Here is a 26,274-nt window from a genome sequence, read left to right as displayed (position 1 = left end):
CTGCTGGTGAAAGAGGAAGCCAATGAACTTTCACCATTGTGTCACCCTGTCTTGTACTCCAAATCTGTTAGCATTAGTAGCAGGTTGTGAGGCCCAGACAAAACCATGCTGATGTTCTTCACCAACTGCTGGTTGGTCATCCTGATCTGATTAATGGATGAGTAATCAATGAAATGACTTTATAAAAAAGATATTGGTGAAAGGGCATTTTCATTATTATTTTGCATTTTAAGACCATTAGCAAGGATTGTGTTTTAAGAATTGATTTGGAATGCATGATGTTCCAGAACTCATGTTTATTATTGATCAGATGGCAGGCATACATATTTGCCTATATGTACAATATTAAATTGATATATGTTCACATCTGTAACTACAGAGACTATTCAACCTTCAACCATGTGCGAAGTATCTTGTGCTGAATGGGACTCTCTCTGTGTGACTGTTTCCTCCTCTGAATTTCTCGACTCTCCTCTGCTTTTCCTGTTTGAGTGGAATAAGGAATCTCTGTTAAGAGACCTTGGACAGCATCCCATTGAATCCTTTAACTGTGATTTCAGAGTGAGCCAAGATACCATCTTTCTATTAAATTCCTTTAGGAAATCACAATTTCTCCAAGTGTTGAAAAAAATCATAGCCTTTCCAAGAGATCATGGAGAGACAACAGTTCAGAACAGAAGAACAAGCAAATGAATCAAGTACTCTGTGTGTGTCAGGTTGGTTTGTGGAATCTAATTTTCTGTTACAATTCACCGTATGATCAGTGCCTTTCAGATGAAATTTATAAGTGTATCGGTACACTAAAGAACTGCATTACACAATTCATCTTGGAGACTGACCCATGATACGAATAATAAAGGAATGTGCTTGAAATAAATATTTGAAAAATACTTTAAGGAAATGTTAGATTGGATATAGTGTTGAAGCATAAACTTGTTCCCTTTTGAATGCATATGTTGTAGGTGGCTGCACAAAACATATTGCCACACTAGGCATAACGTTTTATCTTAATTACTAAAATAACATGTGGGCAGTGGACCATTTCAGTGGTTATTTGGCGACCATACATTCAGAGAGCTGTAACAAAAATTTAATATAGGGCTTTGGTTTTCAACCAGTGTGCCGTGGCATTCTGGGGTGACTTGAGGAACATTCAGGAGAGACAAGGGGGCTGTCCTTTCATTAACTTGTAGCTCATATCTTCCTTCATTATCTCTCTCTTTCCTTCTTAGGAACATTCAGGGGAGCTGGCAGCTTTAACTTGCAGCCCATTATCTTCCCGAAATTAAACAACAGCAAAAAAGTGGGGAAACACTTTTGCATGACTGTATCTTCTTAAAATCTTCCCCCCAACAAAAATCCTCCTCTCAGCTTCACTAAGTAACAGTTCCTTAGTTTTACACAGAGGGCTTAAGAAATGCAAGAAAATAGCAAAGTAGCTTGATGGTGTGTGTGCCAAGATGTGTGTGTGCTCTATAAGAAGGGATTTAAAATAACCTTGAAAGTGTCTTCTGTGTTTCCCTCTCCTACCTCCAACATCCCTCCCTCCCTCTTCTTCTCTACCTCTCGCCACAGGCACTCCCCTCTTCCTTAACAGTCACCAAACTTTATCAAGACAGGGAGAATGTTGCAGAAAAGGACAGTGTCAACTTACACAACACTGTCAAACCGATAGTTACGTAAATTCAACTAACAAATATACCCACAACGTAACTAGCTGTGTTTAACTATATAAATTCCTTATACATCATATAAACGTAACTCTTTTCACATTATCTAATTGAGTAGAGGAAATTAAGGACCAATATTTAGAACAGGAAATACAAATAGATCAGTTCTTATAGATGTAATGTCCAAATAGAAGCTTTTGTGTTCTACGTATGTCTTGGCGAATACAAGTGTCAAACGCAACAATTTTAAGGAGCAGGCTTGCAAAAGATGAACTCTTCTTTGTAATTTTCCACATTTGCCTTTGCAAAGTATAGTTGTTGTATGCAGCTGCTATATGCAGGTATCAGACGAAGGATACGAAAGATCTTAACATGTGCCTTTGCAAAATATAGTTGTTGTATGCTGGTGTCAGACGAAAGAACTTAATACGTGACAAGGATTCCCGGAATAATAACAAAATATTTCTCCTTCTGATGTTAATCTTGTTTCACCCTCCCTCCCTGCATTTGCACACTAATTTAGGAAAAGGCATGCTGGGGATGCCTTGCGGGATGAATTAGCCTGGCCCTGCAGCGCAGTGGCATTGCTTGGGTTCCCGTCGACACATGCGTTCCTAATTATATGTCCCCCAAAAATGGCACCGAAAAGGGGCGTGGCGGAATGGGGTGGTGGCGGAACGGGGAAACCCCCACTTATGCATGTCCTTTAATGGAACCCCAGTGTAAGTGACTTCCACAGGGGAGCAACAAAAAGAACATGGTTGGTCAAGGGAGCTGTGGACTCAGGTTGAAAACCACTGATATAGGGTATCACAAAGATGACTGACATCACAGCATATAAGAAACTACAAAGAGATGCTTGAAACAAGAGCTCTTTTAATATTGCCAAGGAAATTTAACAAGATTAGAGGGGGCTGAAAAAATGCTTTGGAAAAATCCTACAGTACACTTTGGACACACCAAAGAGAGATGAGAAGATATAAAAATAACCAAACTTTACTGTCAAGGGTACTAGAAACCTTAGCACCTAATATAGTTAGTGGGCATTTACTGGAAAATATGTCTGGAGGGAAATAATGGGGTAGGAACACTTACAATGGAAGTCCCTTGGGTTTGAGTGCATACTTCCAATATGAAAACACTGAGAAAAGGATAAAGAAGGGATCACTGCTTCCCAACATGCAGCAAAACAGGCATATGTGTGATCTTCACATGATAGATGTACACAAGTGTACTATACTCTTTCCTATATTTATGCAAACCATTGTAAGAAAAATGCTGCCTATGAGGTACATCTAAAATAAAGTGGTGTTGGAGGCTTTGAGGTAAGTATCAGTCCACACTGAAAGGTAGCCTTTTCAGCATTGCTTAGCTTAGTTTTTGAACTGAATAAAACAAATATGTGATCAAAAGCAGAAAAGAGACCCTTGCAAAAGGACAAAGGCAATCTTCCTGGTTGACTGAAGAGAAGAAAGTCTGTTTATCAACGGGAAAGGTAAAATAGGGTATGGAAATGTTTTGGTGAGCAACACCTGGACACACATGGGCAATGAATGTGCCTACATAGTGAGAAAAAAAGATATAGGGTGCACTTTAATGCTCATATTATGAGGCATATATAAAAATAAGCAAGTCAGATACTGATTTATTCTCTACATTTCTTTTATACAGAACCGAAATCTAGAAAATTCACTCTCTACATTTGTGCAAGAAGAAAATGTAGATAAGAAGTATCAAGGTGAGGAATCTATCCTTACACATACTGCAGAAAATGGCTTTATTTGGGGGGGGGGGGTGTATACATGTCTGTGTTATGGCGAAAGAAAGTTGTGGCAGACAGGAGCCACTACCATGCCACCATGACTAACTGTTATTGCTTTATAAATATACAAACATGATTGGGACAGAAGGCAAAGGTTTACTCCTTTTCCCTAATTTCCAAATTGCACCTGTACCTAGGCCCATATAAATCAAGTGATAAATTACATATTACATTATAATCAAAGCCTAGTCCAATTCTCAACTAAGAGAAACTAAGTGTCCACTGCCCTTTTTTACAGTAGTGTACATGAGCACATATATGGATATGCACCTGTTTTTTCATGTACAGGCAACGGCCAACTGACGTGTGATTGCACACGCGCACACAGTGCCTAACCCAGAAGTGACCCAAAAACGTCACTAAACTATCACTAACATAGTGGAATGGGGGTGGGGTGAAAAACTTTATGCAGGCCCCACTAACATGCAGGGGATCCTGAATGTAACCTCTGCAAAATGAGAATTGCCTGTACTGTATATATAAACAGGAATTTTAAAATAGTTTCTGTATACTCGCAAGCACAAGGGAGAGGATGGCATATATTTCTAACAGAAGAGTGGCATCTGTAGTTTGTTAAGGGTACTGGGATTGTAGCTCTCTGAGGGGTCAACTACAGTTTCCAGAATTCTTTGGAGGATGTTATGTGCCTTAAATGTGCCTTAAAATGTATAGTGTGGATTTGACCATGTTGCTGCTTTTCAGTTAATAATTTCAACGTTACCAAAAAGTGTCTTTCAGCCATAAAATACCTGGATATACAGAAACTTTTTAAAGTTCCATCTGAAAGTTAATAATTAATTAATAATACCCCACCCGTCTGACTGGTTTTCCCCAGCAACTCTGTGCGGCTCCCAACCGAATATTAAAAACACAATAAAACATCAAACATTAAAAACTTCCCTAAACAGGGCTGCCTTCAGATGTCTTCTAAAAGTTGTGTAGTTTTTTATCTCCTTGACATCTGATGGGAGGGCATTCCACAGGAAGGGCGCCACTGCCTGGTTCCCTGTAACTTCTCGCAGTGAAGGAACTGGCAGAAGGGCCTTGGACCTCACTGTCTGGGCTGAATGATGGGGGTGGAGATGCTCCTTCAGGTATACTGAGCTGAGGTTGTTTAGGGCTTTAAATGTCAGTAACATCACTTTGAATTGTGCTCAGAAATGTACAGTACTGGGAGGGAGACAGATGCACCCCACTCAGAAGGGCATTTCACAAATACTGAACTGCCACCAAGGCTGTAACTTGGGCCAACACCAACTGGGCACTAGCCAGAGGTGTAACCACCAACAGAGTTTATACTACTGGTTGTAGGGACTAAGATGGTTGATAGTAGGAGAGGTGCTCTTTTAGGTACATGGGTCTCAAGGTGCCATCATTCACTTATAACCAGTACAGCACTTTCAGGACCCATTTACCAATTTTGCAAGATAGTGATATTTTAAAAATTCAAAAATGAAAATGGGATTTGGCATCCACTTGATAAATAAGGCTGGCAATATCTGCTGTTGTGCTTTTGCACACTTTCTGGGTTTTTTCTTTTTTTAAGGTAAGCAGACCACCACCACCCCATGCCTAGAAAAGAAAAAGATAGTGGAATGTATGGGAGGAGTGAGCATAGGGAGGGGCAAAAAACTCAAGACAACCCAGATGCATTCTACCAAGCTGTACCCATTGGTATGGAATCGCAATTAAAATTGCGACTGCAAAAACAGGGCTATTCAGCTCTACTTGGCAGTTGTGGAAACAGGATGCCACAATTGGATTTTGTCCATATCTTTCTTTGCAGACACTCCAGGGGGCAATATTGAGCTATATCAGAGTATTTGTCACAGACATTTATCTTGCAGTGTACTGAATTTGTAGCAGAATATAGGCTTTCTGGTTGCAGAGGATATTTTGAAGACATTTTACGTTCCTTCATCTTACCTCTGTCTTTCCACTATGTAGAACTTGCTTTGGGTAAGCAGAACATCCCAATAATTGATCCTGAGATCAAGATCAAGGGTCCCCAGCCGCTCCTCGTAGCTATGATTCCATCAATAGAACAGCGACGGAGCCTCACAAAGTCACCCATCAAACAACACCCATTTTCCTTCCATTTACAGCCTGATGAAGAACTTTATGAGAAACAGAATGCAGGTACAGGACTGGGGTAGTTAAGCAGACAAATTTACCTATGAGGTTAAGGGACAGAATGAGCATTTAGGAGTGAATGATCCTAATAAGAAATTTTTGCCAGATGAAGAAGACAAATTTAGGTGTGAATCTGGACAAGATGGGTACTTGTTCTCTTTAATTGGAATGTCTGTCAGACACCAAATCTAAACCATTGTATTAAGTGAAACAAGACATTGAAGAAAATTCACATCATTGCTGACTTTAGTCCAGCCAGAAATGCACTACTGTTATTTAGTTTTGATTTGGCATTTGTGTTTCCTTTTACTTCTTTACAGGCACTTGTGTTTCATCTGAATGTCCTCGTGGTCTTGGAGTCAAACGACACAGGTACTTCCGGGTCAGAACTCCTCCTGGGCACCATGACAGCCTCCTGAAATGGCATTGATTTAATTGTCTAACTTTAGGCCTTTTCACTTACAATTTACTTACATGATGATACATGTGCAGGAAAACATTACATGTACTTCCAGGAAGCAAGGTGGATTAGTCTTTTGCATCAAAAACCACAAAGTGTCTTGTGGCACCTTAAAGGCAAATACATTTATTGTGGCATAAGCTTTTGTGGAATACAGTATACTGCAAATAAGTATTTCATCTGTGTTTTTGGACCTCATTTACAGCCACCCTCATCATGTATACAACCCCCCTCCCACCCCAAGAAAACCATGTTTATGCATTGTTCCCATAAGGAATTATTTAGTGTTTAAGAGGCCACAAGACGCTTATGGTGTTAGGTTTACAGTTATGTGTGTAGTGTGATGTGAATGCTCTTTACATGCTGAGGCTGTGTAAAGGGCATGCTCTGTACTCACTGACTGTTGCCTGGTGTGTGTGTGTGTATTATAATCAGGTTAAACTAGGTGAATTGAGGCTGGGTGGCTAATGTGTGGTGTGATGTAGTTTCTATTTCATGCAAGGTGAAACTTGGAAAGTAGCCTTGGCTAGTTGCTCTTCATTTCTCTTTGAGCTATATGATAATTCAACAAATAAAAGGCTACTCGGTTGAGACACACAAAAGTACCGGTAATCTTTGTCAGCATTCCAGCGATTGCTAATCTTGCTTGGTAAAACAACCACCACTGTATTGTATTCTCTCACCTTTTAGAACATGAATGAAAATCAGAAATCAAGGCCAAACTACATGCTTTATTATGCTTTATTGCATTTGTCTCAGGATTTTTGTTAAATGGCCGCTTGAAACTTGTTGGGATTAGGACCATGGTAGGGCCCATTTTCTACTGTGTTGCAGTCTAAATGAAATTTGCTCCTGGAAACTGTTTCCCTCCCCTCCCTGTATACTGTGGTCCTGTTTCTATTCAGGGGTCCTTGCAACTGTTATTTAACAAACAATGCCCCCCAGACATGTTAAATACAATTGCTCAAGTTAAGAGTCTAACCCTGATAACTGACATTTTCCTGCTTTGAACTGCATGAAATGCTAATACCTTTAGGTTGTGGATAAGCCTTGGTCCCTGCTATGCCTTTGTGAAATGAATTTCTTTCACTCTCAATTTATTAATTAATTACAAGTGCTTGTATACCACTTTTTATCTACAATACAGTATTTGAAATTTAATTATTTAAAAGAACTATTTTTCTCCCCCAACCCTTTTTTTAGGTCCATGTGGTGGAATCCTGAAGTGCCTTCTGTGACTTTAATGCTGCGTCGAAGTCTTTCTTTGAAATCTCATAGCATTATTGACAACAAAAACCTGTGGAATCTGAACCAAAGCAGGTCACAGATTATTCCCTACCGAGAATACAAATGGAAACCACTCAAAATTGACTACATGGTTCTGAAGTCTGAAAATGAACATCATGGCAAAGTCAGGGGAACTCCAGACATGATTGGACAAAAATATTCATTACTGAAGAACAGAGAGGGTAATCCAAAGGCAAAGTTTGTGCACAAGGAACATCTTGTGCCCTCCTATGAAGCCATAGACTTTTAATAACTCACAAAGAGTTAATTTGTTAGAAGGAAAGCTGGCACTCTCCTGTTGCAGGCCTATTACAAATGTTTAGCACAAAGTCTACTGCATTTTGATGATGAGAGAATTTGGAGTGTTGATAAAGAGGATGGGAGATTTCAGTTGTCTTATTTTTATAGGTTTGTAGCTGAGATTAACTAATATGAAAGGGCAAAGCTTTCCCCCCTGTTAAGACCTTTGGTTAGTACAATGCATTTCAGGAAGAACACATAATTTCCACTCCTATATTTTATTCATAAAGTGAAAATGTAGGAAGTACTTGCAAGGAAGTATTGGCAGGTAGGAGGTGCTGAACCTCCTTGCCCGCAGCTTCTGCAGATGCCTCACATGGCTATTTTTAATTATTCCCCACCAAGTCAGGGTTGAAAATCAGAAGAGGAGAAAGATCCAGTGGGCATAGGATGACTCAGTGAGTGTGAGGGGTTAAACAGCATTTCCCTCATGCTAATTCTCTATAAATTCCACTTCTACCATCAGACACACATTCCGCAACCCTCCACCATTACTTCCCAAATTCACATTTACTGAGGTTGCATGTCATTCCACCATTTTTTTCTTTTTGTAACCCCCCCAAAAGTTTCCTATCAAATGTGTACATGAATTATTATTATTTTAATGATGAAGGGTGAATATCTGAAAACTTGCGTTGAATTAATAATAGATGATTGTGTAGCAGTGGGCACAATAATAACAGAAACAATTCTGTTGCTGTAATGTTGGAACCACACAAGGAAAAAATGCAATACTCAGGTACAAGTTTTCTTGCATTTTTACCTCTAAAGTGGTATTGTTACTCTTTGTGAGTGAAAAGTATGTCTTGTTGAGCATTAAACAGCATAGTAAAGGTACTGAAGGTGCAACTCTTTTTTTTTAAGTTTCCAGTTGTCATAAAATAATTGTTAGTGTTCTAAAACACACCCAAACAGAACATATTTATGTATAAATCTATTGAATGATATTTCATTTTGCATAATGTAGCTAAAAACTATTTCTGTGAAGAATCCATCAAAACTATATCCTGGACTGGGGTGTAAACTTTGATGACCTGTTATAAACAAGTCAGTTATGTTACCATAAAGCTATAATTTATTCTCACTATGAAGATTTTGGATTATAATCCAGGAAGGAATGAAGAAATCTCACATTAAATATGTGTCTGAACTGCAAATGAGAAACAGACTGGCAAATCTACATGCATTTTCCTCTTCCTCTCTTTAGTATTAAACTAGCATCTGCTAGTTTAGCATCTGCTACAATTTGTTTCTGTCAAGTAACTCTTTCACTACCTATTTTTGTCCCAAAATACACAAAAAATCTAGGAAAAGTACAATTTCATATTTTTTAAATCAGTTATTCTGGCAGGAAAGCGTATTTCAACTAAAATGCACCTTATATGTGGCTATAATTTTACCTTGTTCACTGTCACCTCCTGTCTTTCTTCCCTATATGTAAGTGCCTTGGAAATTTCCTTCAGTGTCCAAATAATGGGAGGGATGTGTTTGTTTTAAAACTTTGGGAATACTTCACCTGCCCACTCCATTTTCCTTGTTGCTATTGCTGCTGCTGTTCTGAGAATGAGGGAACTAGGGTTTTTTTTTTGTAAAAGGGCAGGCATGTGCACCAGCAACATTAAAAAAATTAAACAGACAAGGCTTGGTTTTCTCTGGAAAGTGGGAAAGGGAGATGATGAAGGGAAAATTACAGTGGGGATGAGACTGCACAAGGGTCTAGGTGCTGAGCAACATTGCATAAGCTCTTCTCTAACACAAGCTGGAAGTTTTGAAATGCTAGAAGCATTACTTGCTTTGGTAGTATTCCTGGGTAATAATTAAAGCACTTTAAAATGAATGCTTGATTTTGGTCTAGGCAGCTTCCCTGAGAGCAAGGATGTCCAAAGTAAGATGAGACTTGAATTGCAAACTAAATAGAGCGGCGGCGGCGGCGCTTGCTTTGTTAGTTAGTTAGACTTTCTACTAGGAAAGTGATCCTGCAAATGCTTACTGAACAGCAGATCTGAAATAAGAAGTCCTTGGTAGTCAATGTCAATTGTACTACAGTTCTGCCAGGAAGGCATGGAAGTAGAAGAAAAACAACAACCCTGAGTTTTCATTAGCCATGAACATTTTAACTAGTAAGCATCTAATGGTACACAGAGCGAAGAAAACCTAACGATTGCTGAAAACCTGACGTATTGGCGAATAAACTAACTATATTAAACACTCGTTGACTGTCCCGACTTCAATGCCCTCTACTACACATCCGGCGCCTGCCAGTGACTTACTTATGTAGCTAAAACTGGGCGCGGATAGTGCACTCTTCTCGCGACAGCTTCTTCCCAGCCTCTCATTCTGCAGTGGCTACTCCGATACACAATCTACAATTTCCTACCTTTAGGTCAGAAGATTCTTAGCCCACCTACCGTGTGACGCAAATGCCTATTTTTTTTTCTTATTGGCTGTCAGAAACATATCTAAGAAGGACGTCGAGAAATGCCAAGAGAAATTCAATGGGGCGGGGGGGGGGGTGTAGACTTGCGTACAACTGTAGTCCTCGCTGATACTTCAGTTCTAGACCCTTTTTACCACCGAGCTGCAAAGCTATAGAGCGGCGACCATAGAGAATCATAGCTTTCGAGTTGGTTGGTTTTTACCGGAAGTTCAGGCTGCAGGTCACTGTCAATATTATTTCCCCCACCCCATAGGCTAGGCCTATCGCGCTCTAGAAGTGGCGGAAACAAGGGACTAGCTGGAACCGGAAGTAGTTGGAGGGGGAGGGGAGGGAAAGGACGTGGAGGCAGCGGCTCGAGCCGTATCTTCCTCTACCGCAGGTCACGTGGAGGTGGCGCGGTAGCCTCTGCTTCCAACCCCCACCCCCCTCGGCGGAGCCCGGCGCGGCTGCAGCATGGCGGACACGGCCTCTCAGATGCTGCTGGGCTCCGGCCTCACGGTGCTCTCGCAGCCGCTTATGTACGTGAAGGTGCTCGTGCAGGTGAGGCCTTCAGTCCTGGCAGGTTTTCCTTGCTCGTGAGGGCGACGAAGGGGGCGGCACTGAGTGGGTGGGAGGAGGTCAAAGCAGCCCCGGGTCGCCTCCCGCCCTCGCTTACTGGCGAAGAAGTTGCCTCCTCTCTCCCAAACGCGTTTCCATGGCAGCGCCCCCCCCCCCCCCGCGTAGCCAGCAGCCCCTCGAAGCAGCGGAGTCGTCCTTCGCTTTTGGTCTTATGCAGGCCCTGCTTTGCTTCAGACTTCCTTTTCGCAGGGCGGCGGCTGTTTGCCTCCCTGCCCCGAGGCGTAGCAGCAGCAGCGCCGCCGCCCCGGCGGAGGAAAAAGAAAGCCGCTCGTAGGGACGCGGGAACCACTTCCTCACTTTCGCATCATCCAGACAGCAGGGGCCGTCATTTGCAGTGCATTTCTTCGCTTTTGAGTCTTTCTTTATTGCGCTGCCTAGAACTGCAGGTGTTGAGGTGGGTCCGGCGAGGGGAGCCCTTGGGAATCAGCAGCCGCAGCGTCTTCTCTTCCAGAGTTGAATGGTTACTTACGAGCCCCCCCTCGAGACTGGTCGAGGGGAAAGACTTCCCCAGGGTAGAATTTCAGTCCAGTTGCGGTGAACGGCTGGGCAAGGGTCCCTGGGTCCTTTGCAGAGAACCTCCCTGTTGTAAAAAGAATGCTTCCTGCGGGGTTTTGCTGCTGTCAAGCACTCCGCCAGCTGCTTGTCACACTCGCATGCCATCCTGCCACAGATATTCGTGGACTGGCATTCCGTCTCTGATCCGTTGCATGAGAGTTTGTACCGCTGCCACTTTACCCTGCGGTGACACTTTAAGGAGACCCTGGCGTGGCGGTAACAGCAGTCATGATTGAAACAGCACTGATCCACTGCATCCACGGGGCTTCCAGAACCACCAGTTCCACAGTAGCAGCCATATAGATTGAGTCCTAGCAGTGGGATTTGCAACCGGTGCCGGTAACACCAGAGGGTCAAAATCAGATCCAAGACACTGCGTTTCTCTCGCTTGCTGCTTTTGCTGTGTCCGCATTCCTGAGAGAACAAAATTGCCAGTGCTAGCCACAGAACAACCCTCATTGCAGAAGCCAATGTTTAATTTTAGCCAGTTTCAGACTGGCGTACCTCACTCAGATGTTTTTGTGAGCCTGGCTGATTTCTGAATCTGGATCAGTTTTCTGCGCTGGTTTTATGTGTGCCTCGTATTCAAATTTGTCCTCTTCTCATTTTTATTGGTAGCGTTTTGGACACTCCCAGTAGTACCAGCCTCAAGAACTTCTTTATTTAGTATATTTGGCTGCATGTTGCTTTTGGCCAGCTGTGGCTTTGTACTCGTACCATCATTGGCTGAAAAGCATAGCTGCCCCAGGTACAACAGCCCTGTCTGTTAAAATATTTAACAGCCTGCATATCCACCTTCTAATAAAAATGCAGGAATGGGAAACACATTAGCATTTCAGAGTCTGGATACACAAATTCCTATAATGTAAGGTTCAGAATTTAAGGACAAAGGACAATTGTGAGACTTCCTGTTATTAGCCTCACAGTGGTTCTCATATGATTCACTACACAGAGGATATGTGGAGCTATGTAGTGGGATATCTATCTCAAAAATAAATACCGCCTACCTCTGCCAAGAAAGCACATTGTCTTCTTCGGTAAATTGGACTTGTGAAACACAGTATCCAATTTGTCCGTAAAACTTTTTGCTAAATTGCAGACCTTGATAATGTGAGTTATAAACTATGGAAAACATGTTGCTTAGTATGATATATTGTGACAAATCAAGTGGCTATTCACAGCATAAAAAGCAAAATAGCTCCATGTTCTCAACTAGTTGTTTAACATTTAAACACAGCAAACTTATCTTCAGAGTCACCCAGATCACATCAAGGACAAACATTTTAAAATAACTTTACCTGGTTGGAAAAAATGCAGGGGGGAATCACTTTGGAGTGAAGAAGTGGGGGACTAGTGCAGTGTCTATGGGGATATATGTTTGGTCTGTAGCTCCAAATTTTAGTTAAAGTATTTATTTCCCGTTCTTTAGCCAAAAAGATTCCCAGAACATCTTATGACAGTCACTAGTAAGACATATATATGTATAGCACTAAGAGATGGCACCTGGTATCCAGTGATCCTGCCAGACTTTCTGCTGAACTGCAGACCACCCAGACATTTAATGTGAGCTACAAACTGTTACCATCTTCTGAATATAGTGGTTTTAGAACTTTAAACCTAGTAGCACAGCCATAGAATTCTAAGAACAAATAATTGATCATATTTTCTCTTATGGTTCAGTTTTCAAATGTCCAGTGAGTGGAACAGCTGTAGTTGTTCACTGCTAGGGAATGTTGGGGTTATTCCTTGGGGTGCTGTTCACACTGTAGAGGTTGCTGTAGGCTGTCTCTTTATTTTGAAGGTGGGATATGAACCCCTCCCTCCAACTCTGGGAAGAAATATCTTTGGGCGACAGGTCTATCAGCTGCCTGGTCTCTTTGCTTATGGTGAGTGCATAATGTATAAGATTTGTGAATGAGCCAGAAAGACTTAAAGCAGGATTGGATTGCTGTAATTGTTGCACTGCACTTGGTGGTGCCTATGCCTTTGAAGCAGAGCTTCTCATGTGTACAAGGATTAGCTAGAGATCCTGCAACTGTTGGAACAGTGGCAGTTTATATAGGTGAAGTGGTGAGTCTCAACTCTCAAGAAGCTTCAGTGCTACAGCCATGATCATTGGCTTTTGAATTCATGCAGTGAGACAGAGTTAGAATAACAGGAAAGTACAATGTTTGGGCATCTGAGCCTCTCTCTTCCTGTAGCCTATTGCCCTTCAAGTATCCTTCATATGATTTAGCCTGTGCATGCATGTGCATGTCTCAGCAATGCCACACTTCATGCTCCGACTTGTATATTATTGGCTCTGAGCTTTCTTGCTTTCTTGCACACTGTTACTCAAACTTAGGATCATTAACAAGTAACTTGTTACTGCAACCCAGAGATGGGGGAGCTGTGACCCTCTAGATGTTGTTCAACTTCCTAACCAGTTGGCAATATCTGGGAAACCTGTGACTTCCTTGTTGTAGAGGATGGCAGAGTTTGGGAAGGGCAAGCTGGGTTCTGGTGCATGCTGACATTATTTTAAGTGTAGTCCAATGTTCAGTTAAGCATGCTGAAATAAATAGGACATGAGCATGCTTTGCTGTGCAGGAGATTATGCCTGCAGCTGTGTATCGTGACCTTTGTACTGAAGTTTCTAACTTGGCATCAGGCCCGGTCTTCTCTAGCATAGGATAGGCCGAGTTTTAAATAGTTTTGCATCCCTAACTTCTTCTTTTTAAACACATTTTTGAGTGCTGGAATCTCCTCTAGGCAGGTGGGTGAATGGGGTGAGCAGTCAATGTTGAGTATTATCTTTTAATCTGTATTGACTTCTGTTTTCAGCTAAACACATTATGAAGATTGATGGAAGGGCTGGACTCTTCAAAGGTTTGACTCCTCGACTCTGCTCAGGAGCTATCGGCACTATAGTGCACAGTAAGGTTTTACAGGTACTATATAATTTTATTCTATAGCAACATTAGTATGCTAAACATTTCACAATCTGATAAAGTCAGCCATGCCCTGCTAAGCCCTGCCAATAAGGTGTTAGTTGCCTTTTTAAGGCAGTGAAAGTCGTTATTTGGAACACCTGTAGAACAGTGTGCAACTTCAGGTATTATTCCCGCCTTCCCTAGACTCAAGTTGCATTCTTTGGCTTTTCAGAGATTGGAAGGAATGCTTGCTATGGCAAATATGAGGAGGGTGTTTGTAGTTGTCTAGGATTAAGCCTTAGTAAACACAGTGGGCTGTTTCCACATGGAATGAATAAGTTTTATCTGCTCCCCTCCTTCTCTTGTGTGCTCCCATTCATTAAATTGCATCCTCTTCAGTGTAAGTCCAAATTTCCAATTGTATTCAAATAATCAGGGTATGGTATGTACTCAGCATTCACACAGGGGTTGTAAACTAGCTTAAAGCCTTGGCAGACAAAATTTTTTCTTAGAGCACCAAAGCATAGCTTGGCATTTTATGGCCCAAGCCAACAACAGTTCCAAATAAAGGTATTTGCAAGTCAGACCTTTTGGTTGCTACCAATAATTATTGTGATTGATGCTGAGAGTGAATGGCAAGATACTTGACAGTTTCATGGGGTGGTTTCCAGCAAAGTATTTTGCTAGTGCAAGGGCTTCTGGCTGTGCAGCAGAACTTCCCTTCCTTCTCCTCTCCCCATGCATCCTCTAAATGTATTCCGGGGGTTACCCCCATCCTCTGAAGCAGATTTGGGGAGGGTGCACGGGTGAGGAGAGTGAGATGAAGTTCTGTTGCACTAACAGAACTACTATTTTGGATACGACACATGGTTTTGACCATACAATCAGGTCTCTAAGCATCAAAACTGTTTATTTATAGGATGCACCATTTTGATCTAAATTTAGTTTAGCCTTGTTTTCTGTGGACTGCCTGGATTGCTACTGTGGCCACTTGGTTGTGCCAACCTGTAAGTAGCAGTTTCGGTTTTTTAAGGCTGTTTCTCTGCTTTTAGTTACACAGAAGAACTAGATTGGCAGATGACTCAAATGCACATTGCTTTCAATAATTAATCTGTGAAGAATCCTGTATAACTCATAGATATATAAGTAGTGTTGTTACATCTGATACATCTTGGAGAAATCACTGAACATATTGTGGGATAATAGTTGCAGAGTAACATGCAGGTTTTTATAGGTATATGAAAATCCTTCGGAAGTACTGTATTTTTCCATCTATAAGATGCCCCCATGTATAAGAGGACCCTTATTTTTTCAGCCCAAAATTAAGAAATAAATATTTTAAACACTCTGTGTATAAGACGACCCCCAATTTTAAACTTTAAAAATTTGGGGGAAAATATAGTCTTATACATGGAAAAATATAGTATGTATTACTTTTTCCCAAAAATTCAGCTGGCTTGCAATAAGAGTACGAGAAGTAATATGTACCTTCTTTTCATTGGGAATAATTCAAGTAACAATCTTGAGGACATTTTTGAGACAGACGGCATGGAATATTGAAATATATTTTAAAAATTTAAAAATTGTGCAGTAGCACCTTAGAGACCAACTAAGTTTGTTCTTGGTATAAGCTTTCATGTGCATGCACACTTCTTGAGATACACTGTATCTGAAGAAGCGTGCATGCACACAAGAGCTTATACCAAGAACAAACTTAGTTGGTCTCTAAGGTGCTGCTGGACATTTATTATTATTATTTTATATATTTCAACAGTGTCAGACCAACACGGCTACCTACCTGAATATAGAAGCATGGAATATTCTTATTCTTATTAATTAAATTTATTAGACACCTTTTCTTGCAATCCAATCGTGGGAATGGGAAAGTAAATGCGAAGACAATTACGTATGCTTAAAATGCTGAGAATGAGGAGATAAGCCATGGGCTCATTTTTCTCTGTTTTCCTACTTCTAGCACTGCCAGGAAGCTGATCAAGTTGAGGTAAGTAGGTTCTTAACTTTTATTTGTTTGCATGAGTTGCTTCTCCCTTTCCCACCCAAGTGATTGCTCCTCTATTTCCCTTCCCTGAGCTCATGGGTATTGGGAGGTGGCTGCTGCCTGTATCAGATGGTATGTAGAGTAGTGCATTCTCTGGGAGTTCTGGGGTTCTCCAGAATATCTTCCATCCAGAATTAGACAGCACAACAAGATGCCTTCTACAGACAGCACTGGAAATGCCGTCACCCCATGACTTCTGATGCTCACTTTTCTCTCCAGGACCCAGGGATCAGCCCCAAGGAATCCTCGTCCTCCTTGGAACAAGTTGTTAAGGAGGTAAGAGATGGATTCATTTGTCATGGGCTAAGCTGGGATGTATAGGGACGCGGGTGGCGCTGTGGGTAAAACCTCAGTGCCTAGGGCTTGCCGATCGCATGGTCGGCGGTTCGAATCTCTGCGGCGGGGTGAGCTCCCGTCTTTCGGTCCCAGCTCCTGCCCACCTAGCAGTTTGAAAGCACCCCTAAGTGCAAGTAGATAAATAGGTACCGCTTTATAGCGGGAAGGTAAACGGCGTTTCTGTGTGCTGCGCTGGTGCTGGCTCGCCAGAGGAGCTTTGTCACGCTGGCCACGTGACACGGAAGTGTCTCCGGACAGCGCTGGCCCCAGGCCTCTTAAGTGAGATGGGCGCACAACCCTAGAGTCGGACACGACTGGCCCGTACGGGCAGGGGTACCCTTACCTTAACTTTAAGCTCGGATGTATTAGGATTTCACATGCACAGGTGCCAGGGTTGAATGGTGACAGTTCACTGACAGAACTGATCAGGCATTGTGTTTTGGATAAATTAACATGGGCAGCCTCCAGGAATAGGAGCCAAGCTTGGCTCCCCTTCAAAAGAGGCACTTCCACCTACCCACTGCTAAAAGATGCTGGGGGAGCAGGAGGGTGTGTGAGGTGAATGACTGGGTGGCAAAGACAAGTCAGGCAGTGGGGAACCATTTAGAGCAGCGGTTCTCAAGCTGTGGGTCCCCAGATGTTGAACTATAACTCCCATCATCCCTGAGCTTTGGCCTTTCTAGCTAGGGGTGATGGGAGTTGTAGTTCAACAACATCTGGGGACCCACAGGTTGAGAAAGGCTGTTTTAGAACCTATGGGGCCCTTGGTTGGTGCCTGGCAATGGTGCAGAAGTGTCCCACATTGCAGCCTGCCAGTTTTGTTCCATATCAGTGAGCAGAGGCCAGGATAAGTGACTTTAAGCATGCAATATTGGGTTGTAATTAAGCCAGCATTAAGGAGGGTTCTGCTTGCCCGAAGGAGCAATTTATTCTCTCCTCCCACTGTGCACTGTCCTGGGGGTTCTCTCAATCCTCCAGAGCAGATTTTAGGAGGATGTGGCAAGAGGAGAGGGAGGGAAAGTCCTGTTACGTGAGTGGGAATCCTTGCATTGGCTTCCATGGGGGGGGGAGGAGGAGACTGGGGGAAAAGCACATTGTATATGATGAGTTTGTTAGGTGAATCCCACCCAATATGACAGGATGTCTGCAAGCTGTTTAAAGGGGAGTGTACATCCAGGCACAGAAGTCCTAGAACTAGAGAGATGAGGCACCTAGAAAGAGCCCTTCCAGTGTGCTATAGTGGGCAATAGGATGCACTTGGAAAGTCTGTGCCTAGCGTGATAATAGAGCAAAGCACTGTCTCTAAATGAGTTGAAACCTGTGGCTCGGCTGAAACTAGCTTTGATTGGTAGAGGAATTATAAACTCAGTTTTAATCTCAAAGTGCAGCTTCTTAACACAAATGCTTCGAGTTGTAACTCACACTAAGTGACAGCCATTAGGCGCTTTAGTGGAACCTGGTCAGATGGGGAGCATTCTGCCACTTTAAATCTTGCCATTTCCTTGGCTGGCTTTCTGCTGATGTTTTTGCCATTCCTTTTGGTCATAGACTTCTCAAGAGATGATTGCACGTTCTGCTGCTACGCTAGTTACCCACCCTTTTCATGGTAAGTGGGGGCTGTAGCCCTTTGGTCACTGCCAGCACACATTTACCTCTCTGGCAACAAGAAAGAGGAAAGTCATTCACCAGCCTTTCCTTGTTACATTCAGGTCCCTTCATGGTCATTGTTTTTTGTGCTTCGGGTATCCATCTTACACACTGCTGGCTTTGATCAATTATCTGATATGTAATTATTTCCTGATGACATTTATACTCCGTTTTTCCTAATCAGCTGAAGGTGCCTAACAAAATGAGTCAAAACACACTGGAAGCCAGTGCAGCTGCTTCAGTAAGGGGGTGACATGGTCCCTGTACGCAGCCCCTGTTAACAGGCTGGCTGCAGCATTCTGCCAATTGTAGCTTTCAAAAGCAGCCCAATGTAGAGAGCATTGCAGTAATCCAAATGTGATGTGTATGAGGCAAGTGTTGTCATGACAAAGAATGGGCATAGTTAGCACACTGGTGTCAGCTAGGCAAAGGCATTCTGGCCCCAGCTGTCACTTGGGCATCCAAGGTCATAGCTCCTTACCATGAGCCTGATTTTTCAAGGGGCATTCTATTCCATTTAAGTGTGGTTGAACCCCTGTTCCCGAACCAGGAGCATATCTGTCCTGTCTGAGTTAAGCTTCAATTAGGAGAGTGGTGAAGTAGTGTGTTCCTGTGTTGGCCTGAGTAGGGGAAGGAGAGTGGGGAGGATCCTTGCTGATGTCATTTCCCTTTTCCCTCCATCCTTGTCCTTCAGTGATCACGTTGAGGTGTATGGTGCAGTTCATTGGCAGAGAGACCAAGTACAGGTATGTGCATATTTGTGACCAGGCGGCTTCCTTTGGACTTTAGCCCACAAGGCCAATGCCTTTTTTGTAGGAGAACTTAAAAAGAGGCCAGGGAGCAATTAGTGTGTGAGCACAGAGGTTTCCTGTCATCGTTGAAGTTGAAAATGGGGAGGGGGTCAGGGAGAGCCACGCGTTTCTTGATTTCTGAGAGTAAATGAATTTCTTTCTTAATTTTCAGTGGGGTGTTGAGCTCCTTTGTCACCATTTACCGGGAAGAGGGCATCTTGGGATTTTTTGCGTGAGTACTTGCTTGTGTATGTGTGTGTTTGGGGGGGGGTGAACTTCCTTTTGTACCTGCCATGGTTGTTGGTTCATGGGGGACATGGGGAACAGGGAGGGACAGAGGGCGAGTCCAATTATGGCCAGAGCTCGTGGGAGGCAGAATGTTCAACTAGTTGAAACTTTGGTCTAATTCAGCCCAGGTTTTCTTAAGCAGATTGTGATCTTTCTTGGGAGAATGTGTAACATTGTGCTTTGCACTAAAGTTGATCAGCCTCCCATCATGGAAATACAGCCAGACTTTCTGCCTCACACACTGGAGGGAAGCGTGCATATGTATGTAACATGTTATTTCCAGGCAGTATGTGGCCTTCTCACTTATCAGTTTTTTTCCTTTTCCAGGGGCCTTATTCCCCGCCTGCTTGGGGACATCCTGTCCTTGTGGCTCTGTAACATGCTGGCCTACCTCATCAATACCTATGCACTGGAGAATGGGGTAAGTAGACTACAGGTAGTGTGATGTATGGGGTGTAGACAATGGAGTGCTGAGCTCAGGTAGGCAGGTATGAAAGGTTTCCTCCCCTAGCCTTGGTCAGCTTGAAGGGTCCCTATTGTGGTCCTGTTGCACATCCTCCTGAGCAATACAGTGGAACCTCGGGTTAGGTTACCCTCAGGTAATGTAAACTTCGGGTTGTGAAAATGGCAAACCTGGAAGTGTTTCGCCGCACGCACATGTGCAGAAGCGGTCTCTCCGGTTGCGAAAACTTGGGGATACTGCTGGACCTCCTGAACGGATCCCGTTCACAACCAGAGGTACCAGTGTATATCCTTTTTGTCCCCAGCCTCTGAATGTGGTTGCCTGTTGCTACCTCCATTACATCTAGTACTTTCAGGCAGCTCCTTCAGATTTTGCTCCAGTGCAGGGATTATGATGGATTTGGGAATGATTGCTCTTAATTGAGGAACAGGGGTCAGTTATTTTGTTTCTCTTCTTTCTAGGTCTCCACCATGACTGAGATGAAAAGCTATTCTCAGGCTGTCACTGGAGTGAGTGTATAGTTCATTTCTCTTTCCTGTGGGAAGAGGGGGCGGGTTGTGTCCTGAGGATGTGAGCGTAGGCATGAGCACTTCATCCTGAAGTTTGGGGGTGATGCTGGTGATGTCCTGTGCAAGAAGCCTTGCAAGCCGTACACCTCAGGATCTCTGTTCAATACCTGTGAGATCCGTCTGATCTCTAGTGCTGAGCTCCTAAGTAGGTGCTGTTGCTTGGCTCAAACTACTGTTCGGCTTAAGCTGAACAATTACCAGCCGCTTCATTTTATCTGCTTCGTGATTGCTGTGAACTCCTGTCCTGAAACAGAATCGCGACTGCAATAACGCTTCATGCCCTGTGGAGCTCCTTCTCTCTAGCCTAAGGCATGCTCCCTGCAACTGCAGCTCTAAGAAGGTTCTGCCATTAAGAGGCCATCAGCTGGGTGGGGCTTGTGAAGGAAAACTGAGGGACTCTTTTCATTGGTGTATTTTGCTGTATTGTATCTGCAGTTCTTTGCCAGTATGCTGACTTACCCCTTTGTGCTCGTCTCAAACCTGATGGCCATTAATAGTTGTGGGTGAGTACAGAGTCTGATTTCTCTAACTTGGCTTTTGATTGTGTGTTTTCAAATGTATAATACAAGCAGCTCAGTCTCATTTAGTCTTGGTTTGTCAGGTCCCTTTCCTTCATGAAGCAATGAGAGTTTTAGCAATGTGCTGCATCTTGCATCTGTTCTCTTCATATTTTCAGCAGCTGCTTTTCAGTGTTTAGGTACCACAACCCGCAGAGCTTGAAAATAAAGCATCTGACATGGAAAGTCTCCTAGAATAGCTCTTAAGGGTTTAATTTAAAAGTTCAGTGGTCAAAGAGCCATCTCCTTCAGTGTGCCCTGCCTATGTTCAAAATAGTTGTGGCTGGAGATGCAGCTAAGGATTTCTAAAAATTTGAACCTGGCTTTCAATCTTGTGGTTATCTGCAAATCCAGTAAATATTTTTAAATTCATGTGGACACTACAGGTCTATTCAATAGATTTCCAATCTCAAGAGAAAATAAGGGATCTGTCCTGTTTCTCCCCATGGTTGTCAAGCTTTTTTTATTCATTTTTATCTTACTACAGTACATGGTTTATGGGTGTTGATTTTATTAATGAGTCTGATCACACAGAGGTAGAAAATTGTGATTCTTTCATTGTTTGATGGGTTAGACCAAGCTTCCTCAACCTTGTCCCCCCAGATATTTTGAGACTACAATTCCCATCATTCCTGACCACTGGTCCCGCTAGCTAGGGATCATGGGAGTTGTAGGCCAAAAAAACATCTGGAGGGCCAAGGTTGAGGAAGCTTGGGTTAGACACTGGGATGTACCTTCTGGCCACAAGGAGACAGGATGTTGAGAACTGTGGAGTCTCTTGAGAAAATACTTAAATTATAGGTCTGGTTCATGCATCACATGAAACCATAGTTAATGTGAATGAGCATGTTATGGGCTTACTGCTTGGTTTGGAGAGAAACAAACCACAAACCTTGTGTTTCAGACGCCACAACAAGCCAGGATTTGTGGTTTGTTGCTCCCCATGCAGGCAGAAGCTGAGGAGAAGTGAAGTAAGGACTTCTGAGCCCACTGCGCTTTCACAATAAACCATGGTTAAACTCGCATTAAACCATGGTTTTAAGCATTAACTATGGCTATGTGCAGGGACGTGGGTGGCTCTGTGGTCTAAACCACAGAGCCTAGGGCTTGCCGATCAGAAGGTTGGCAGTTCGAATCCCTGCGATGGGATGAGCTCCCATTGTTCGGTCCCAGCTCCTGCCCACCTAGCAGTTCGAAAGCATGTCAAGTGCAAGTAGATAAATAGGTACTGCTCCAGCGGGAAGGTAAAAGGCGTTTCTGTGCGCTGCTCTGGTTTGCCAGAAGCGGCTTAGTCATGCTGGCCACATGACCCAGAAGCTGTACGCCGGCTGCAAGCCTGAACTGCTGGTGTACAAATGCATTTTTATCTAGAAGGAACAGACCTTTTACTTTGCTCATTGATTCAGACCTGTCTCACTCTCTTTCTTTTTTTAATGTAAAATCTCAGCCTGAATGTTCTTTGAAGTAATTGTTCTAGTCTAGAAGTTGCATCTGGGCTACTGTTTCCCAAGTGACTATGAAGCTAGAAATGCATGTTCTGCACATGGGATATTGTTGGTGAGCCGTTTTGGTAAATGACCCTGGTCTCTTGCTGTTTCTCAGGCTCGCTGGTGGCCTCCCTCCTTATGCCCCAGCCTACTCATCCTGGTTACACTGCTGGAGCCAGCTACAGGGGGAGGTATGTCTGTCTTGTCTACCCTTTCATTAGAGGACCATAGCATCTTGCCCTTGATGTGGGTGGGAGAGGAAATTGGCAATACAGAGTCCCCCTCTCCAATTCTTCCAGGGGTTTTGGCCCTTGGGTGTACCAGCCTCCCAAGCAAGGATGCCAGACCAAGATGTCACTGTGTGGCTTGGGGTGCCCTCACCTCTTCTGGGTGCATTCCAGCTGCCACACCAAGTGTTGATGTTCCAGGGTGGGCAAGCTTCATCTCTTGGGGCTTAGTTTTATGGTTGGGAGAGCCTTGAAATAGGGAGCCGTCTCCAAGCTCTTTCTTTCTTCAGGAAAGAAGAGAGAAAGAGAGACTCTGCCCCCACTCCAATTAAAACAGATTGCCCCTGACAGAATTTGACACTCAATAGGAGGGGGGGGGGACCCCTCTGTATTTGTTGCTGGCAAGATGCTGGACCTCTGTCCCCAAAGTCTCAGTCTCTATTCGCATTCCCTCTCATGCCTCCTTTTTCCTCGTGTTTTCAGGGTAACATGAGCAGAGGGAACAGCCTGTTTTTCCGGAAGGTGCCTGCAGGGAAGCGGTATGTGTGGGAAGAGAAGAGATTTCACTGAGCCCTGGGCCTCTTGTGGCCGCTCCAGATGCACAGAATGATGGCAGTGTGTTGATTTCTATACAGTTTTTTAAAAAAGAAAAATAATCAAATTAATCTTGGGCAATGGACCTGGCTGTGAGCATGACTTAATGACAAGTGTGATGGGGGGAGTTTCATTTCCGTCTCTCAGATCGGTGGAAGGCAGCAGGGGCAAGGATGACAGGAAAGCTACCCCTGTCAGAGGAAGAAAAAAAAAAGACGGCTTACTCTGTTGGGAATGTGGAGAGTTCTTTTCCTTTTCCCAAGAGCACTGATGTCTGTGTTGATGGGAATGCTATCTTTCTCCCCAGCTCCTACCTTCTGATGGTACCATCCCAGGACTACTGTGGGTTGCTGGGGGAAAGTGGACCAATATTTTTTTCCCTCCTGTCCCCAGACAGTACAGCTCTTAGCCTTCTCCCCTTCAAACATTTTGTTATATTCAGGCATGAAAAGATTGCCGGCAAATTGCTAGCCCTGCTTTGCTGTGCAGGGAGTTAAGCATTATGGAAGCTGTGGTGGGCAAATCAAGCATGTATGCTGTCACCAAGCAGATCTGGAGTGTGCCTCTAAATTTCCTTGGCAACACTCTTGTGATAGCCACCACAGAGAATGTTGCTTGAAATGATTTCACACTGCCATTGCATGGGGGGGGGGTGTTTCAGGGCAGATGCTCACTATGTGGATTAGGCAGGTTTCCTCCCCTTACCCAATCAAGCCACTGCAAGCAGTCAGATATGTGGTGGAAATGACCCAGTCTGGCCATTAAGAGGTGGTGTGCACAAGGCTCCCACACAGTGACGGCTTCCATATCGTGATCCAAATTGGCCTCTCTCTGGTCACAGTAATTTGTGAATCGGGCCTCCACAGCCGAAATGTTGGGGCACTCTGAGGAACAAGTCCCTGCATCTCATCTGCTACTGTTTCAGGGGTTCTGAACAAACTGGGGGGGGGGATAGAAAGCAACTGTCTTCTGAAAGTGTTTTTCCAAGAGGATTGAAATGTGTCAAATGCAGAATATTGGCCATAAGAGGCTCTAGAAGAGGTGAGTTCTTATGTGTCTGTGCCTAGCAAAATTGCTCTTTGAAAGCATGACCGTGAAACCACTGGCAGTGCGGAATGTGACGTGTTAACTCAGTATGCTATTAGGAAAGTCTCTATTAGCATTCTTTGTTAATAAAGTTGTAGACAGTGTAACCAGAAGGCATAATTCCTGTAGGCTTTTGTTCTCGTACAAACCAGCCAGCTAAGGCAGAAGAGGGTGAGGTTAGCCCCCTGTCCTCATTCCTGTACGATCTGTGCTACTCGCTCTTGGACCTTCCATGATTTCACAAAAAAAGCATGGTTGCTGCTACTCACGTCACATTACCATCTCCAAAAAGAAATGCTGGGTTTGTGAGGGACGGAGGTGGCGGTTTGCCATATTTGTCTACTGCCTAAAGATGTAGCTTTTAGACAGGGGTATTTTGTACACTCATTTGCAAACTATAAAAGGGGGTTACATTTCCAGCCACATTTTTCTTCTTTCTTAGCTCTCATCTTACACTCACTCTAGATGGCATTTAGGGGCTTGTTGGTTTGTGGATTGGAGCAAGGCCGCCATTTCTTGGAGGATGAATGGATCGAACTGCACTAGTATGTGACCAAATAAATAATAATGAATATGAATTAGGGTGATGAACATAGGTGAACATAATGTCATGAAATGCAAAAGCAGCTGCATATCCACTGCTGGTGGGGCCAGTAGTACAGGTAAGATACTTACATTTCTAAGAGCCTAAATTGGCCTTCATCAATATGGTACCCACCAGATATTTTGGACTACAACTCACATCATCACTGATTATTAGTCATGCTAGCTGGGGTGGATGGGAGTTGTGCCCTTCAGATGTTTTTGGATCTGGAGTAAGAAACATCTTGTCTAAATGGATAAAGAGGACAGGAGTGAAGATGATGCAGAGAATTGCCCACAAGTACTAAGAGTACGCACACACACCTGTGCAATTTTCCAGTAAACTATTAACATTGTACCAGACAATGTGTGTCTTCCCCCAGGCTTAGGTAGGACCTCTTGTTCTTGGCTCCTAGAACAGCTAAATGCATTATTACAGGGTTGTTGGGTGGGTTTGTGGGGGTTTTTTTAATGCCCCAGATAATACTTTGTACTTGCTCAAATGTAGCTATTTTATTCCTTGGTATCAGTAAAGTTTGAGTTGTTATTTGAAGCTGTCATTCAGCAATGATGAACAGGTATGAGAAATGGGCTCCCAACAGTAGCCCTTGTGGTATACTGCTGGAAGTGCACTCTTGCGCTGAATACTAGAAGCTATGGGAAGAATTGAGCTTCACACTCTTCTGTCACTCTTTCTGCTTGCCAGACAGACCAATCTCTCCTCTCCTCCCACCACATGCTGTTCTCTCAAAACCTCCCACCCTATGAGCCAATTTCAGGGGGCACATGGCACGAGGAGAAAGCCCTATTGTGCTAGCAGAACTCCTGTGTGGGCTTCTTCTGATGGGGGACCAGTTCGTTGACTCTGGCCCTATGTATCTTCTGCTGGTACTCGGGCCAAACAGTGTGCATTTTACAAATGTGATATAATTTAATTGGAATATTCTGGTGTTAAAGTCAAATATTGTATAGCACATGCCTTAACAGTTATCTGCAGTGATTGCACATAGCTTCTCCCAATACTTCCTTTAAGGTTCTGTTTACAGACATTATCATTTCTATTACTTTACTGAGCCTCTACAAGAGGTCTACAGAAATGATTTGTCAGGGTATAAACAGGGAGCAGTACTGCTAGGTTAGCCAACTGGAGGCTTCAAACCTGTCAAAAGTTTTCAGACTTCCTCTGGTGGCCCAGCAACCCTGGGATGCAACTCTTCCGGGAGCACAGATGAAATCGGTGAAAATCAAATCTATGAGGTCTGGATCTAATCGGTGTTAGCTGGAAAGGTATTGATTCAGCTTAGATGTTAACTGTAGGGCCAATGTGCTTGTGTCCAGATTATTAAATGTGAACCTAGTTCTTGAAACTTCATGCAACTTAATATATATATATA

General features: G+C 43.4%; 3 protein-coding genes and 1 long non-coding RNA gene across 12 annotated transcripts in view; 2 read left to right on the top strand and 2 right to left on the bottom strand.

The window, feature by feature from the left end:
• AGBL2 (AGBL carboxypeptidase 2) overlaps nt 1-8,509 on the top strand; it is a 32,492-nt gene extending 23,983 nt beyond the window's left edge. For 8 of the 9 annotated variants that reach the window (XM_083446506.1, XM_083446505.1, XM_083446504.1 and 5 more), the window contains 5 exons: nt 600-716; nt 3,342-3,408; nt 5,440-5,631; nt 5,946-5,997; nt 7,289-8,509. In XM_083446506.1, the coding sequence (XP_083302632.1) occupies nt 600-716; nt 3,342-3,408; nt 5,440-5,631; nt 5,946-5,997; nt 7,289-7,622 (762 nt within the window). In that variant the 3' untranslated portion in view covers nt 7,623-8,509. The remainder of the gene's footprint in view (nt 1-599; nt 717-3,341; nt 3,409-5,439; nt 5,632-5,945; nt 5,998-7,288) is intronic. The other variant, XM_083446507.1, reaches the window with a different exon arrangement.
• Nucleotides 2,530-5,530, bottom strand: LOC310680230. The gene is made up of 2 exons (XR_014512708.1): nt 5,419-5,530; nt 2,530-3,229 (listed from the first exon to the last, which is right to left on the bottom strand). It is a non-coding gene; the product is annotated as an uncharacterized lncRNA (long non-coding RNA).
• A 1,907-nt stretch (nt 8,510-10,416) lies between the features above and the next one.
• MTCH2 (mitochondrial carrier 2) lies at nt 10,417-24,411 on the top strand. Its single transcript, XM_083446580.1, has 13 exons — nt 10,417-10,649; nt 13,084-13,168; nt 14,106-14,212; nt 16,170-16,196; nt 16,473-16,529; nt 18,138-18,195; nt 18,931-18,982; nt 19,200-19,259; nt 19,643-19,736; nt 20,240-20,287; nt 20,783-20,850; nt 22,507-22,582; nt 23,102-24,411. The coding sequence occupies exons 1-13, from the start codon at nt 10,563-10,565 to the stop codon at nt 23,186-23,188; spliced, it is 906 nt and encodes a 301-aa protein (XP_083302706.1). The 5' UTR covers nt 10,417-10,562; the 3' UTR covers nt 23,189-24,411.
• On the bottom strand, nt 10,656-11,756 carry LOC310680215 (phospholipase A2, minor isoenzyme-like; the record flags this gene model as incomplete). Its single annotated transcript, XM_083446581.1, has 1 exon — nt 10,656-11,756. A coding segment is annotated over one exon (564 nt), but the record flags the coding sequence as incomplete, so codon positions are not given.
• Nucleotides 24,412-26,274: the final 1,863 nt, after the last annotated feature.

Source organism: Podarcis tiliguerta (assembly GCF_965153285.1).
Source record: "Podarcis tiliguerta genome assembly, chromosome: 1".
In the NCBI taxonomy this organism is placed as follows: Eukaryota; Metazoa; Chordata; class Lepidosauria; order Squamata; family Lacertidae; genus Podarcis; species Podarcis tiliguerta.
The sequence above is the reverse complement of the archived record's forward strand: the minus strand, read 5'-3'. Positions and strand labels throughout refer to the sequence as shown.

Bases quoted from the DNA above. Each gene is read 5' to 3' on its own strand.
- MTCH2 (XM_083446580.1), top strand. From the start codon at position 10,563: ATGGCGGACACGGCCTCTCAGATGCTGCTGGGCTCCGGCCTCACGGTG. The intron at 14,213-16,169 runs GTACTATATAAT...TCCTACTTCTAG, and splicing joins TGCACAGTAAGGTTTTACAG to CACTGCCAGGAAGCTGATCA. The intron at 18,983-19,199 runs GTATGTGCATAT...CTTAATTTTCAG, and splicing joins GGCAGAGAGACCAAGTACAG to TGGGGTGTTGAGCTCCTTTG.